General features: G+C 38.4%; 1 protein-coding gene across 3 annotated transcripts in view; it reads left to right on the forward strand.

Moving 5' to 3' along the window:
• The window catches only part of SCAF4 (SR-related CTD associated factor 4), a 47,093-nt gene that overhangs the window by 29,350 nt on the left and 4,904 nt on the right, over nt 1–12,839 (forward strand). For all 3 annotated transcript variants that reach the window (XM_080376535.1, XM_080376536.1, XM_080376537.1), the window contains 5 exons: nt 76–232; nt 1,790–1,944; nt 7,875–8,037; nt 8,176–8,256; nt 8,358–8,546. In XM_080376535.1, coding sequence (XP_080232661.1) covers nt 76–232; nt 1,790–1,944; nt 7,875–8,037; nt 8,176–8,256; nt 8,358–8,546 — 745 coding nt within the window. The remainder of the gene's footprint in view (nt 1–75; nt 233–1,789; nt 1,945–7,874; nt 8,038–8,175; nt 8,257–8,357; nt 8,547–12,839) is intronic.

Below are 12,839 nucleotides of genomic sequence, written 5' to 3' on the forward strand. Positions count from 1 at the left end.
TCTGTGAGAATTAAATATTAAATCCACTAAAACGGAAGCATTTTACTGACTACATCTATTTCCTTCCCCCCCAAGATTGCATGGGCTTTGAATAAAGGAATAAAGCCAGATTACAAGCAGTATTGGGATGTAGAATTGGGTGTTACTTACATACCATGGGACAAAGTGAAACCTGAAGATCTTGAAAGTTTCTGTGAAGGAGGAATGTTGGACAATGAAACTCTTTGTCCAGGTAAAGTATTGTTACATCTTTAAATGCTTTTAAAAAATTGTCCTTTGTGCTGGTGTACCGAAGTTGGTGTGGCTGACTTCCATGGCCGAGTTGCACATAAAAGCCTTGAAATGGCTAAATGCAAGCATGTGTACCTGTAGATTGGAAAGCGTTTGTAAGCAGCTGACAACAGTCCCTCATCAGGAGTTGTGCAGCAGTGTTACAAGAGGCTGAGCTAAAAATGCACCTGGATATCAGGTGACTTGTAAGCTGTGCTGGTGTTTGTCCTTGATGATAATACAAGATGCAAGTGTGTTGTACTTGTTAGTCCCAGAGCTAGTGTGGTCCCTGCCCCCCTTCCCAGTTTGTGTGAGGCACCCCTAGCAAAGGAACCTGCTTTTAGAGTACTTGTGCAGCAAGTGAGCTGACAGCAGCTTTATAATTTGTAAAAAAAGTGCCTATAGTTTTTACACCTCTGACGTTTTCAGTTCCTTTAGCAAGTTTTGTATTTATGGAGACCTGACAGCATTCTTGCTATTTTGTATGTAAGCAGTGAAAATACCAGGCTTCTGTGGTGGTATTAAGAAAATGACACCTGTTATAATCAGCAGCTTCAAATCAATTACAGCCTTCAGATCAATAATACAGTTGCTAGTGTGCTGGCTGTTGGTGGGTTTAAAAGTAATATTAAATAAAGGCAGAACTTAAAAAACGAAATTGCCTTAAGTCCTTTGAATTGGTACTCTAGACTACTGTGTTGGTTTTAACCATTGTGTGGTGTGCTGTCTAGTTACTGAAACGTTATTTCAGGGTTTTGTCATTCTGTCCAAGTTGCCCTAATTAGGTGGTGGTTATTCTAAACAGTAGCATCTCTTCATGATAAGTACACAAAAATAGGTTGAAGTGTGTATTTTAAATGAATGTCTAACTAATTTTAAATGTAACCTCAATGTGTTCCAGTCTTTTCAATGTTTTCTTTTTCCCATAATGCCCCTTCACTGATCACTTTTTCCAGCTTAGCTGTCTTTCCCAGGAAGTTCTGATAAACAATAGGAGCCATATTTCTTTAGTAAAATGAGTTTAAAGTAAAAATGTGATTCTTTATTATTGTCGTCTCCTTTTCCTTGTTCAAGATTTCAAAACGTTGTTTTTTCAGAAATTACTTCTCAAATTAGTGAAAAAGCTGCTGCCTTCTTGCTCAAGAGCGATGGAATGAGTCTGTTGAAAGCTTGTCCCAAAACAGCCTTACTGTTTTTGTTACATACAGTGTTTCAGAGTCCCGAGCATATATAAATGCTGTCAGTGCAAAGAGTTGTTAAATGACTAATGAAAGGAATAAATTTACTTGCTATGTTTCGGTGATTTGCAGTACTCTGTTTAAAATAATTTGGAATTTTTATTGTCAGAAGTATGTTTAAATGCTTCTTAGCATTGTGTTTCTGGTTACCTGAATATTTTCTCTTAAGCCATTTTTGTAAACTTCACAAAGCGTGGTAGTTTACATGGCAGTACTTCACCACTTGTCTGTTTCCACTGAGCTGTTACATGTATGTTTGGGTTGTGTTTTTTTTTTAATAGAGTGGAAGGGGATTCCCAAGAAGTCTGAAATTGAAGTAGCTCAAAATGGAGGTGCAGAAGCAGCACATAATGAACCAGTGTCACCTATACCTAAAGCTTTACCTGTTCCAATTCCTGTTCCCATGCCTGCACCAATAACAGTACCTCCTCCACAGGTGAGAGTTGCTTTTCATTTGCTCTGGATACCTAAGCAAAAACTTACTTTAAGTAATATTCCAGTGTGGCCGTATGTAAGTTAAAGAGAGGGAGGAAATACAGTGAATGGTAACTGGTTGGTGGGACTGTGGGTGTGGGTGCGTGTATGTTTGTCATGCTGTCCCTGGTTAAAAATGCTCTTGTTAGAAGAGTGGCTATGCTGTCAATTTCTAAAGATAACTTTCCTGTGACATAAATTGAGTATGCATCTGAAATCCTTTATTTTAGCTTCTTCGTATAAAAAAGCAGTACAGTGTCATAGAAGAACATTCCTTTTCTGCTAAGTCACAGTGGCAATGGAAGACTTGAAAAAAAGCCGAACACATTAGGGTTTGGAGCGTGTTTTCTGCCCAGCAGGAGCAGAGCATCTGGTTTGATTTCCCTGAAAAGAAGGGATGTTGTTTGCATGTACCGAAACAGCACTGGGAACTGAGTCAGCATGCGGTTAGTAGGAATGATGGAGGATTTGCTCCAAAATTTCGCTGCTGCTCCTAATGCTAATTTAGATTGAACGTATGTGTATCTCCCAGATCTTTATTTGAAGTATTGTAGGACTGTACTTCTAATATCTGTTCTCTCATTCCTGAATAAATTATTGCAGTAGATTCTTTTTATTAATGGGCAGGATTGCATCCTCTCTGTTCTATGATTGCATTTTTTTTGTGTTTTCCTAATTAATTTTCCTCTCTGTTGCCTAAATTAAGCTGTAGACCTTCTGAAATGTGCACGTTGCTTTCATGTTTGTTCATATTGTGTATAATCTCTTTGAACAGCCTTTGGGAATTTAATACAAAAATTTTCATACTCTTCCTTTGTTGTTACAATGGTTCTTTAGTCAAAGCTGATGTTGTATGTTCATTGGCTAAGAGAGCACTCTGAAATTTTACCATTAGTTTAAGTAGCATGTGATAGTAATTACTCTTTCCAGTGTTTTATAGTCTATTTCTTTTAGCTTTATTTATTGACTGATGCATTACTACTTTTATAGTAATAGTTTCTTCCTTGTCACTGTTAAAATAGTAGCACACCTTTTCCCAAGTGGGAGGAAGTGTGAATAAAACTATTTTAAATCTTGAGAAAATGTGATTTACAAACTACAATATGGCAGACGCTCAGAAAAGATCAAAACCTTAAATTATTTGGTGATATATTTAATTTAGCCAATTATATGATTTGGGAACATAATATGTTGAATTTTTTGTCATTTTGACAGAGAATTCCTGAAATGCAGTAACATGTTATTAGTAAATGAACACATAAGTCAAATTTCTAATTTCAGAGAGTTTTAATAGCCATTAACTGTATTGAATAGTAGTGATTTTATTTATTTTCTTTAAATCCATGCTGAAAACAAAAGTGTAAAGAAAAAAACCAACCAGTTGCAGAATATATTGAATGTGCTGATTGCTTGTCTCAGCCTCATCAGCTTGATTTTTTTTACTATGCCAGAGAAACTTGTGTCCACAAATTCAGGCCAGGATCAGAAAACTCTGTTCAGTCTTCATCTTTGGTTTTGCTATGAACTTTTTTGTGCTGTTATATACTTGACCAATTCCTTTGTCCTCTTTGGCCATAGAATTGCCACAGTTTAATAATTCAGAAGTAGTTCTTAAAACTTAAAGTTTTGGGGTTTTTTGTAAGATTAAGTTCAGCTGTGATCATGTTAGTGGTAAAAGTAACATGTTTTGTAAAATGCAAATGTGACCCAATACCTAAAGGAAAAAGCTTGTTATATTCCACTTCTTTTGTTTAAGTAACTTCATAGAGTACCATCGCATTTTAATTAGCTGATGTATTTTTGTCCTCTGATACAAGCATTTGTATTTGGCTTCAGTGTTTGGGACAGTAAGAGGTGGGAAGGTTGATGAGTGCTGGGTGCTGCTGATGCTGCCCAGCCTGGAATGGGCGTCGGTGCAGTGATACCAGGTTGCTCGATCTGTCGGTCTGGCTGCTCCCCTGTTAGCCATGGGAAGCCCCTGCCCACCCTGGTCCCTCTGGAGAAGCGGGTTTCATGCGTGTGGTGTGTCAGAACAGGCTTTATGCATTGTCCTCATTCAGACTGCAGTGGTCAAGCATCGGCCTGCCTGACAGATAACCCCAAACGGCTCTGCCTGCATAATTGCCGTAACTTTCTTCTCTCACTTGACCTTCCTTTTTGTTGTGCTTTCTCCGCCCTTTCTCCACTACAGTCTCCTCCCAAGTAAAAAAACTCTCCCTTCATTGCTTTTTTTCTAGGTTGGTCTCAGTTTTGCTGCATCCTTATCCAGATCTGCTATTTATGATACAATATAATATGATACTTAGCATAAGTAATATTTTCCTTTTATGGGATTCCTGGGCATGGTTACTAACGTGCTCTTGGCCTCACAAGGAGAAGTCCTTTTCCCCATAAGATCCCCAGTGCTCCTTTCTGGTTACCTGAAGTTTGGCTGTTGCTCACGAAGTACCCTGTTAACCACCAGCAATATCCAACTATCCCGTATACCACTACCTGTAACTTGCTAGCTTCTGACATTGTTACTTGTCATGTCTGGCAGTTTCTCTCTCATGTTGTGTCCAGTAACTTCTCATCCTGTAATGCCCTTTCTCATGAAGCTTAACTTCAGGCTGGTGCCTGGTCAGCGGCTTTGTGAACTGCCCACAGCCCTAACAATCCCACGCTTAAAGGTGGGATGGGAAGGAGCTGCATCGCTCCTCTCTCTGGTAGAGCCTGAATGGGCTCTCTGTGCTACCTCCCTGTGTAGGCTGGATACATAGGGATAGAGCCCTGCTCTGCTGGACGTCACCCGTGAGCGGTGTAACTAACCGCAGGCTGACCCGTTATTGCCCATATCACCTTGACCCACGAATGCAACCTCTATGTAGTAAGGCACTAAACATCAGGTAAGTCTGGTTCTTTGGCCTCAAGAGTGCACGCAGAGTCTTCTCAGCCGCAGGGTCCCGAGTTGTTGGCAGGATAGGTGGAATATTTGTGTTGTGCCGCTGGAGTGAGCCCTTTTGCCTGTAGAATCAGGTCTCTGAGCTGTTGCTGAATGTGGTCCCACTGCTGCAGGTCTTGGTAATCCCACCTCAGCGGTCTGCTCTGGGGGTAGATCTGTGTTGATTTTTAAATTATGTTGCAGTGTCCAAGATGAACTTGAGTTTGGTTATTGAGAGGCAGTTTCAGTTAATAGCACTTGTCATTCACTTCAGTTTGGACAATAGTTGTTCCATTCTCATGGCAAAATTGGTATTACCCTGCCAAAACTGCCATTCTTTTACAGTGAACCGTGGCTCAGGCTTTGCCAGGGCTATACACTGAAGTCCAGGGGGTTTGCTGTGGCCACCTTTTCTGTAAGTTTCCCAATCCAACCCAAGGTCCCTTTTCTTCATTTAATGGGTTTTCAGCCAGAAACCAGAGTCCAAACTCAGTAAGTACCTCCCAGATTTTTTAATGTATTTCCCAATCCCGCATGCTCCTCCCTATAACTAGGTGTGGGAGTTCTGCACTGGTTCAGTATCCATCCTGTACCCTTCCTGTTGAGACTGGCAGACGACTCCTTTGCAGTCTTCTGCTGGACATTCCAGGTGCACTTAAATATATATTTACTTGTCTTTGAGACTTGAAGTAGAATCCTTGGCCCTGTGAACTAACAGAGCAGTGTCTACCTACAGGGCTCCATCTGAGAGGTATGCAGTGAGAAATAGTTGTACCTGGACACAGGCCAGACCCCAAGACATGTTCATTGAGATGCACCTGGCAGTCTCCGTTAGTTACTGAGAGATTAGTTATTCCAGTTTCCAGTGTTGCTAGCAATATACCAGGTTTTTCTCAATATTTGTCTCCCCATTAATAAAAGGTCTTCCCAGTAGCATTTTTGTTACTTTGTTTTATCCAATTTATTAGCTACTATTCTGAAACTGTTTACCAGTCCTCTCTGTTTATCTGTCAGTGTTTATTAGCCACTGGTTCCATCTCTTTAACAAACAGAAATTTTATACTTCAAATTACATTTTAAATTAGATGTGACATTTATGCACAGATTTTTACTGCCTTTGTTTTTTCTTTCTGCTTGAGGGAAAGGTTTTAACGTGTTACTTAAAATTAGGTATTAGAGAGTTTTAACAAAAACTTAAGTACAGCAGTTGAGCTTGGATAATTAGGTATGAATATCTTCTAACTAATGTATTGAAATCATCTTCCTCTGATGTAACTTCTGTTCTGGTTCCATTATAATATTTTACTGTTCGTTGTGTTTTTTCAAGCCATTGCATACACACGTTTCATTGGCAGTTTTCTCAGCTTTTAACTCCTTAAGGACTGACAGCACTTAGGAAGTTTCCCTTCTTTTTAAAATTTTTTGTCTTACTGATACCCGTCCTCAATTCTTCTGCTACATACACACTGTACTTGAACGCTTGCTTCACAGAACATTGCTGCAATCAACAGATCTGTTCCTACATTTAGCTGTTTTGTAAGTTGGTCTTTGAAGGAGTGTCCTGTAAAAGAATCAAAAAGACCTACTGAGACTGTTAGGTTACTGTGGGTTGGGAGCACCTTAGAAAAAGGTTTAACTGTGACTAATGGAAACACCTGTAGGGTTACTTAGTTAATGTTCATCTAGGTAGTCTTGGCCTTACATAGTAATGCTCCTAGAAACACCTGGACACTGCTGGCCTTGCAAGGTCCTAGTCCCCAGAAGGTCACTAGTGCTCCTTTGTACTTCTCTCTGAGGCTTGGCTGTTGTTCATATAACACCCCCTTAACCACCTGCAGAATCCAGCCGTCCTTCATGGTGCCACCTGTAACTTCCATCAGCTTCTCACATTGGTACCTGTCAGGTCTGGCAATTTCTTTTCCCCCATCCAGTAGTTTCTCACATCCTGCTCAGCTTAACTTAGGCCAGAGCCCAGTCAGCAGGTTGTTACATACCAGTAAGCAACCGATTTAAAACTAAAAGGTGGTGGTCTACACTAAGACCTAGTGGATTAAAGCCTATGGAAATTAATTGATTTTTAAGTTCTAATAGTACAAGTTTTAATGTTTCTCAGCTCATTAACCTAGCTATTGGTGAAGAACTTGGAACAAAAGTTTGAAGTGGTGTCAGGTGCTTGGCAGCTTGAGCGTCTTCTCCAGGTTTAAGGAGAATATTTTGCTTACTTTGGTTTAATGCCACTTTTTCCAGTTCTGAGAATAAAACAGAAAGGCTTTTCTTTCTTCACTCCAGAAATAAAAAAATGAGTTATGAAGGGTCTTGCTCTGAAATGTTGATGGTCGTGGATGTGTCAGTTATGATTGTTTTAGTACACGGCTCACCTTTGCTTTAATAAATCAATTTTAAATGCAGAGCGTATTTTGATTCTCAGACATTTAATGTAGTTTTTCTAGTAAGCTTATAAATAGGAACCTAAGGACCAACCTAACAAATCAGTTTTCATTCAGAGCTTGACATAAATCAGAATTGAAACAATTGAATAAGGAAACAATAGTCACTTTAATATACAAAGTCAGGAAGCAAAAAAGAAAAAAAAAAAAAAAGGTTTGTAATTGCTCCAAGGTTGTGTGCATTATAGTGTGTCATGCTGGATGGTAAAATTAATTCTAGCTGCTGTGTAAAGGGTGTATTTAGATGAGTTACCAGCATGTGTTAATACTGATTTACCACAGAGAATAATTTTACCTTGAAGAACAAAGGCTAACAAGATCAATGTTGATATTTTTAAGTTCTAGGAGTTCTTTGACTGCTAATTAGATCAGTTATGTAAGTCACCTTGTGGCGGAATAATTTGAGGTAGCTTAAATTTTTTTTGTTTTGATGGACAAGTACAGAAGACAGCAGTCTGCAGCTGAACAACAAATAATCCATTCAGTCTTGAGGTAACACATTTTTCCCCCTTCCTTTTTTCTTAGGTTCCACCACATCCATCAGGTCCTCCTGTGGTTGGTGCACTCCAACCACCTGCTTTCACAGCACCTTTGGGAATCCCACCTCCTGGATTTGCTCCTGGAGTGCCACCACCACCGCCACCTCCATTTTTACGACCTGGTTTCAACCCAATGCATTTACCCCCAGGTATATTTATTTTTAGGAATATTAAGTCTTTTTTTTTTTAACCATACAGCAAATAAAAGCCTCTGCCATATAAACTGCACAAGTATGTTTTGGTAAAGTAAATACTACTCAGTGTCAATATTTATACTATTTTTATAGGCTTTCTTCCTCCTGGACCACCACCACCTATAACTCCTCCAGTATCTGTTCCTCACACTCCGGCAGTAAACATCCCAAATTGTAAGTGTGTATATCTTGGGCAGGTGGCACTAGAAGGAAGGTATCGTGCAAGCAGAAAAGCTGACCTTTTTTTTTTAATATGTCAATGCATTGTTTCTTAGCCACAGCAAGTGGTGTGAATGAAGACACTACAAAAGATTCATCTGTAGGAAATCCCATCCCAACAGTGGTTTCTGGATCCAGGGGGAATGCTGAAACTACCGATAGTTCCAAAATATATGGGACAGTTCCACCTCCTGTAGCACCTACTAATGTACCTGCTCCTGTCACCCAAGCTATTCCACTTCTTGGTAAGTTCTTTTGTATATATTCTTCATTTTTTTGTTCCCTGAATTAAAAATACGATTTTGATTTTGTTACCGAGTTACTTTTTGTGGGAAAGGAAAGCAGATTTTTCTAAACTTCTTGAAATGTCTGCCTTTCTGTTGGCTTTTTAATCAGTTTTAGAGGCTTGATTTTGCACAGAAGGAGCAATATTTTTTTATTATTATTATTGAAGACCTGTTTTCTGAAGAAACAAAAAAGCCATAATGTTTGAGTTACAAATTCAGGGCAGAGCAAAACACTATCTACCTTTTACAAATTGAGGTTTATTACCATGTAGAAAATGTAACATACAGCAAAGCATCTGTATGACGTATGAACTGTGTTTCAGACTCAACTATTACAAGTACAAAATTAACTTACAGAGAAACAGTATTTTCTTTAGTGTATTTTTTAAGTCTGTGAAAATATGATACACTTTTCTGTGTATGAAATAAATTATTTTAATAAAATGAAAAAACAAAAGCTGCTATTCAGCCCTACAGTATTACAGGTTTTGGAACCTTTTTAACAATGTTATCTTATTTAAATATTACTAAATGGTACTTTGACTAGCAAAGCCAAGCTAACTTTGGATATACTACATGAATTAATTTTTGTAGTATATTACATTAGAATTACTTTGATATGAACTTGGTCATATTTTTTAAGAGAGTGTATGCTGTTTAATGTTACAGAGGTCTGTTAAATATTTATTTTAGGATGGCCTTTTATGGGTCAGTCCTGAGAATATACTCAAGAGATTTGTTTCCTACAAGTTTTAATGAGATTATTACATCTATGGGATTTCAGACCTCAAAATGGGAGTCTAACAAGTGAATGGATAATTTTGTTTTAGTGTGTTTATGCCCAGAATTTTACAGTGTACACTGAAAAAAGCTCAAAAAATTGTCTCCCTGAGAGCTTACTCTGAGAGCTCCATTCAATTTGATGGCTAAATTTTCCAGCCATGACGAGTGATTTTTGGATGCATCATGTTGGAAACTCTGAATAAGACCCTTTAAAAAGGCACTTTTCAAAAAGTAAAGAGCTGCTTCGCTCTGAAAATCAGTCTGCTTTTTAAAAATGAGTCAATGCAGATGGACAAAACCAGCAGCTAATTGTTTTAGAGTATCTTGGACACTAGGCAAGCAGAGAAAAGCATAAAAAAATTTTTGCAATGACACCATGGTTTGAGAGAATTTCACAGTGTTACAGATTATCATACTACATTTAAGACATTCACATCTTAACGATGAAGTTACACTTCTTATAATTGTAACAAAGTATTACCAGATTTTTGAAGTTTCATGGTACTATGTCTTGTGTGGCATAACTTGAACTTTTTATTTCAAGCTGTTGGAATGTATGAAGTTACTCTGCAGTTTGCTGTATTGCTATACACATAAGAAAAAGGTTTTACAAAGTTAAGATTGAAGTAAGTTATATACCCACATTAGGTACTTGGACAGTAGCTTTTTTTTTGTTCATACAAATTCACGGAAGCCAAATTTGATAAATCTGAAGATGAAGAACTTTCCTTTGTTTTTATTAACTTGTTTACTGAATCGTTGAGGCAGATAAAATCGTCCATGTGGGCAGAGTGACTTCTCTCAATATTCAGTCTCATCAACAAGGGGATAGGAGAGTTTTTTCTTTCTGTAAGATTTCATGTGTGAGCTTACAGAGTGGTCCTGAAATAACAGCTTAGACATCTATGTGTTTACTTGAGTAATAGCATTTTATGTTGATGAGTGTCTTTATTTCGATAAGGAGTTCTTTATAATCAAGGAGTTATGTAAAATCCCTTCCATCCTGACATTTCAGAATGAAGGGGGAGAGTCCACAACCTGGCATAAGATACAGGAAAACAAGAAGAAGCAGTTTATAGTATTTTACGTGATTAATGAATTTTAATCTTTAATCTTTGCTTTTAAAACTTTTCCATAAGTTAACACAAGTGAAACTGTCTTCTTAAAACCACTTTGATTCACTTATCAATTGAGCTTAACTCGGTGTGTGAGAGTCCAGATCTGGTCTCTCCTTAGGCTGGAAGAAAAACATGAAAGAGGTGATGTTTTCCACCACTCGTGCTGATCTAGGTAGCAAAGAAGTGTCCTTGAAGTCTTGCCCTCCCTATCCTCTGAGTTAAAGAGCTGGCCGGGCTGCATCGTCATTCCTTCCTTTTCGTTCTGTGTGTCAGGTTTCACTCCTAGGGAAGTCAAAGCATGGGAAATGGAGTGTGCCAGGGTTTCACCATGTGTGCGGACATGAGATGCAATCTACACCTGCATCCTGGTCCTGGAGCCCAGAAGTACTTGCAGGCTTGACAATTTAAATGTAGCCTTAGTGTCTGACCTACAGGCTTGCACCAGGTCAGAGGCAAAAGAACCGGACAAAGTAAATGAGTAGGTACAGCATCACCCTCAGTTAGCCACGGGAAGGTGCAGACGAGGGAAGTCAAATGCTTCAGACGGAAGGACCTCATGTTCACAAGTACATGGTTTAGCAATTTGAATAGCTGACTGATCGTGTGACTGGTTTCTCACGAAGTCCTCAAACTGCTTGTTAAACATTCCCATGATGTGGCTCTCCAAGCTGAGATAAGAAGGTGGAAGAAAGATTTGTTTGACAGCATCGTGAAGTATGTCGTGAGGACTCTGCTTGGGGAAATAGGGATGAAGGGGCTTGAGTAGTGTAACATGAAGAATGAAGAAATGTTCTTCGGATATTTGGGCAGGATAGAAGAACTTACTTCAGCAGGCTGAATTCAAGGAATGAAGATTACTCTGTAGAGACTGTCATAGAAATCTAAACCTTGCTTGAGAACGCCTTATGTAATCTGTACAAATGCAGGAGCTCTTTTTTAATTTTTGTAACTTCTCAATGAAGCTTATCTATCTCTCTGTTCAGTTTTTATATGGAAGACATGTTGCAAAGTAATTCTAAACTGATTATTGTAAGATTTCATATGCTTTCTTAGTAATGTAAGTTACGTTCTGTTTCATCTCCACTAATTTCATTCGTTCCTTCAATGTAATTCTTTCATCATGTCCAACAAAGACATGTTTGTGCTTCAGAGGAGTGATCCCTCGCAGAGATTGTGTCTGAATTTTTTTATGCTTATTACTAAAAACCACCTTCAGGTTGTTTCGCTTTTAGTTGTATCCTTGATCACATTCGCTGCTGTTATAGCTTCTTGTTCTTAACGTGAACAAGACTATCCAGACTGTAACTGGTTTTGTGAGTGTGTGCTCATATGTAATTTTTTAAATGATCTGCAAAGCAGATATTTTTAGACTCCTTTTACATGTGCATATTGCAGAAGGTGACAGGCTTTTAAATCATTTTTGATTTGCCAACTTGTTCTTAGTGTTGAGCAAACGCTGTAATTTGGACCAGTAATAAACTGCTGTTGCAGATGCTGTGTTTTGAATATTCAGATTCTGTGATCTATTACCTTGATTAAATACACCATGTTGCAGTTTGTAGGTTCTGGTCTAGTGCTTTTTACCGAAGTTCCTACAACGATGATGACATATTATCAAAGATAATTATACTGTAGTTCTCATCAAACTGGGTATTCATTTTCTGTTAATGCATGCTGAATTATTATTCTTTTCTCCCTTGCTGGTTTGTTCTTAAGTTAACTACATGGTCTTTTTGTAATCTGCATTGAATTATAAAAGACTACAATACTCTCTTGAGCTCATCAGACTATTGCTACATTATAAAGTGGATACTTCCTTCACGGGAAGGATGAGCTTTTTATTAATGCAGGATATGAACAGTGAGAAAGTTAATACAGTCCTAGATTTCTTGTGATAGCCCATTTTAAAAGCATAACAAACACTGCATGTTTGCTGGTTTTTTATTTTTATATATATATATATATATATGTCTGTTGCTTTCATAACTACCGAATGAGAATTCAGAGGTAAGGGAGCGTGAGCTCTCAGACATCATTCATGGAATTCAGTTTTGCCTTGATGATTCCTTGACCCAGATCAGTTTAGCGTTTGTGTTTTCTAAAGCAGGAGTTCTGGAAGTCTTCGTGCCAGTAACCAACACCATACACATACAGTAGTTTGACTCTTAGATCCTTGTTTAAGCATCTTACACAAATAGGAGCAAGCTCCTGCCGGCTTCAGTGATGGCCATGGACCACCCTGAAAAATGTTGGTATTTATGGCAAGTTACTTGAGCTGTGAATCAATACTGAGGCTCTTAAGTTCAGGCTTCTTTGTGGTCTTGGCCTGGTCTAAAGGATTCCAGAAAAA

Source organism: Falco punctatus (assembly GCF_963210335.1).
Source record: "Falco punctatus genome assembly, chromosome: 2".
Classification (NCBI taxonomy): Eukaryota; Metazoa; Chordata; class Aves; order Falconiformes; family Falconidae; genus Falco; species Falco punctatus.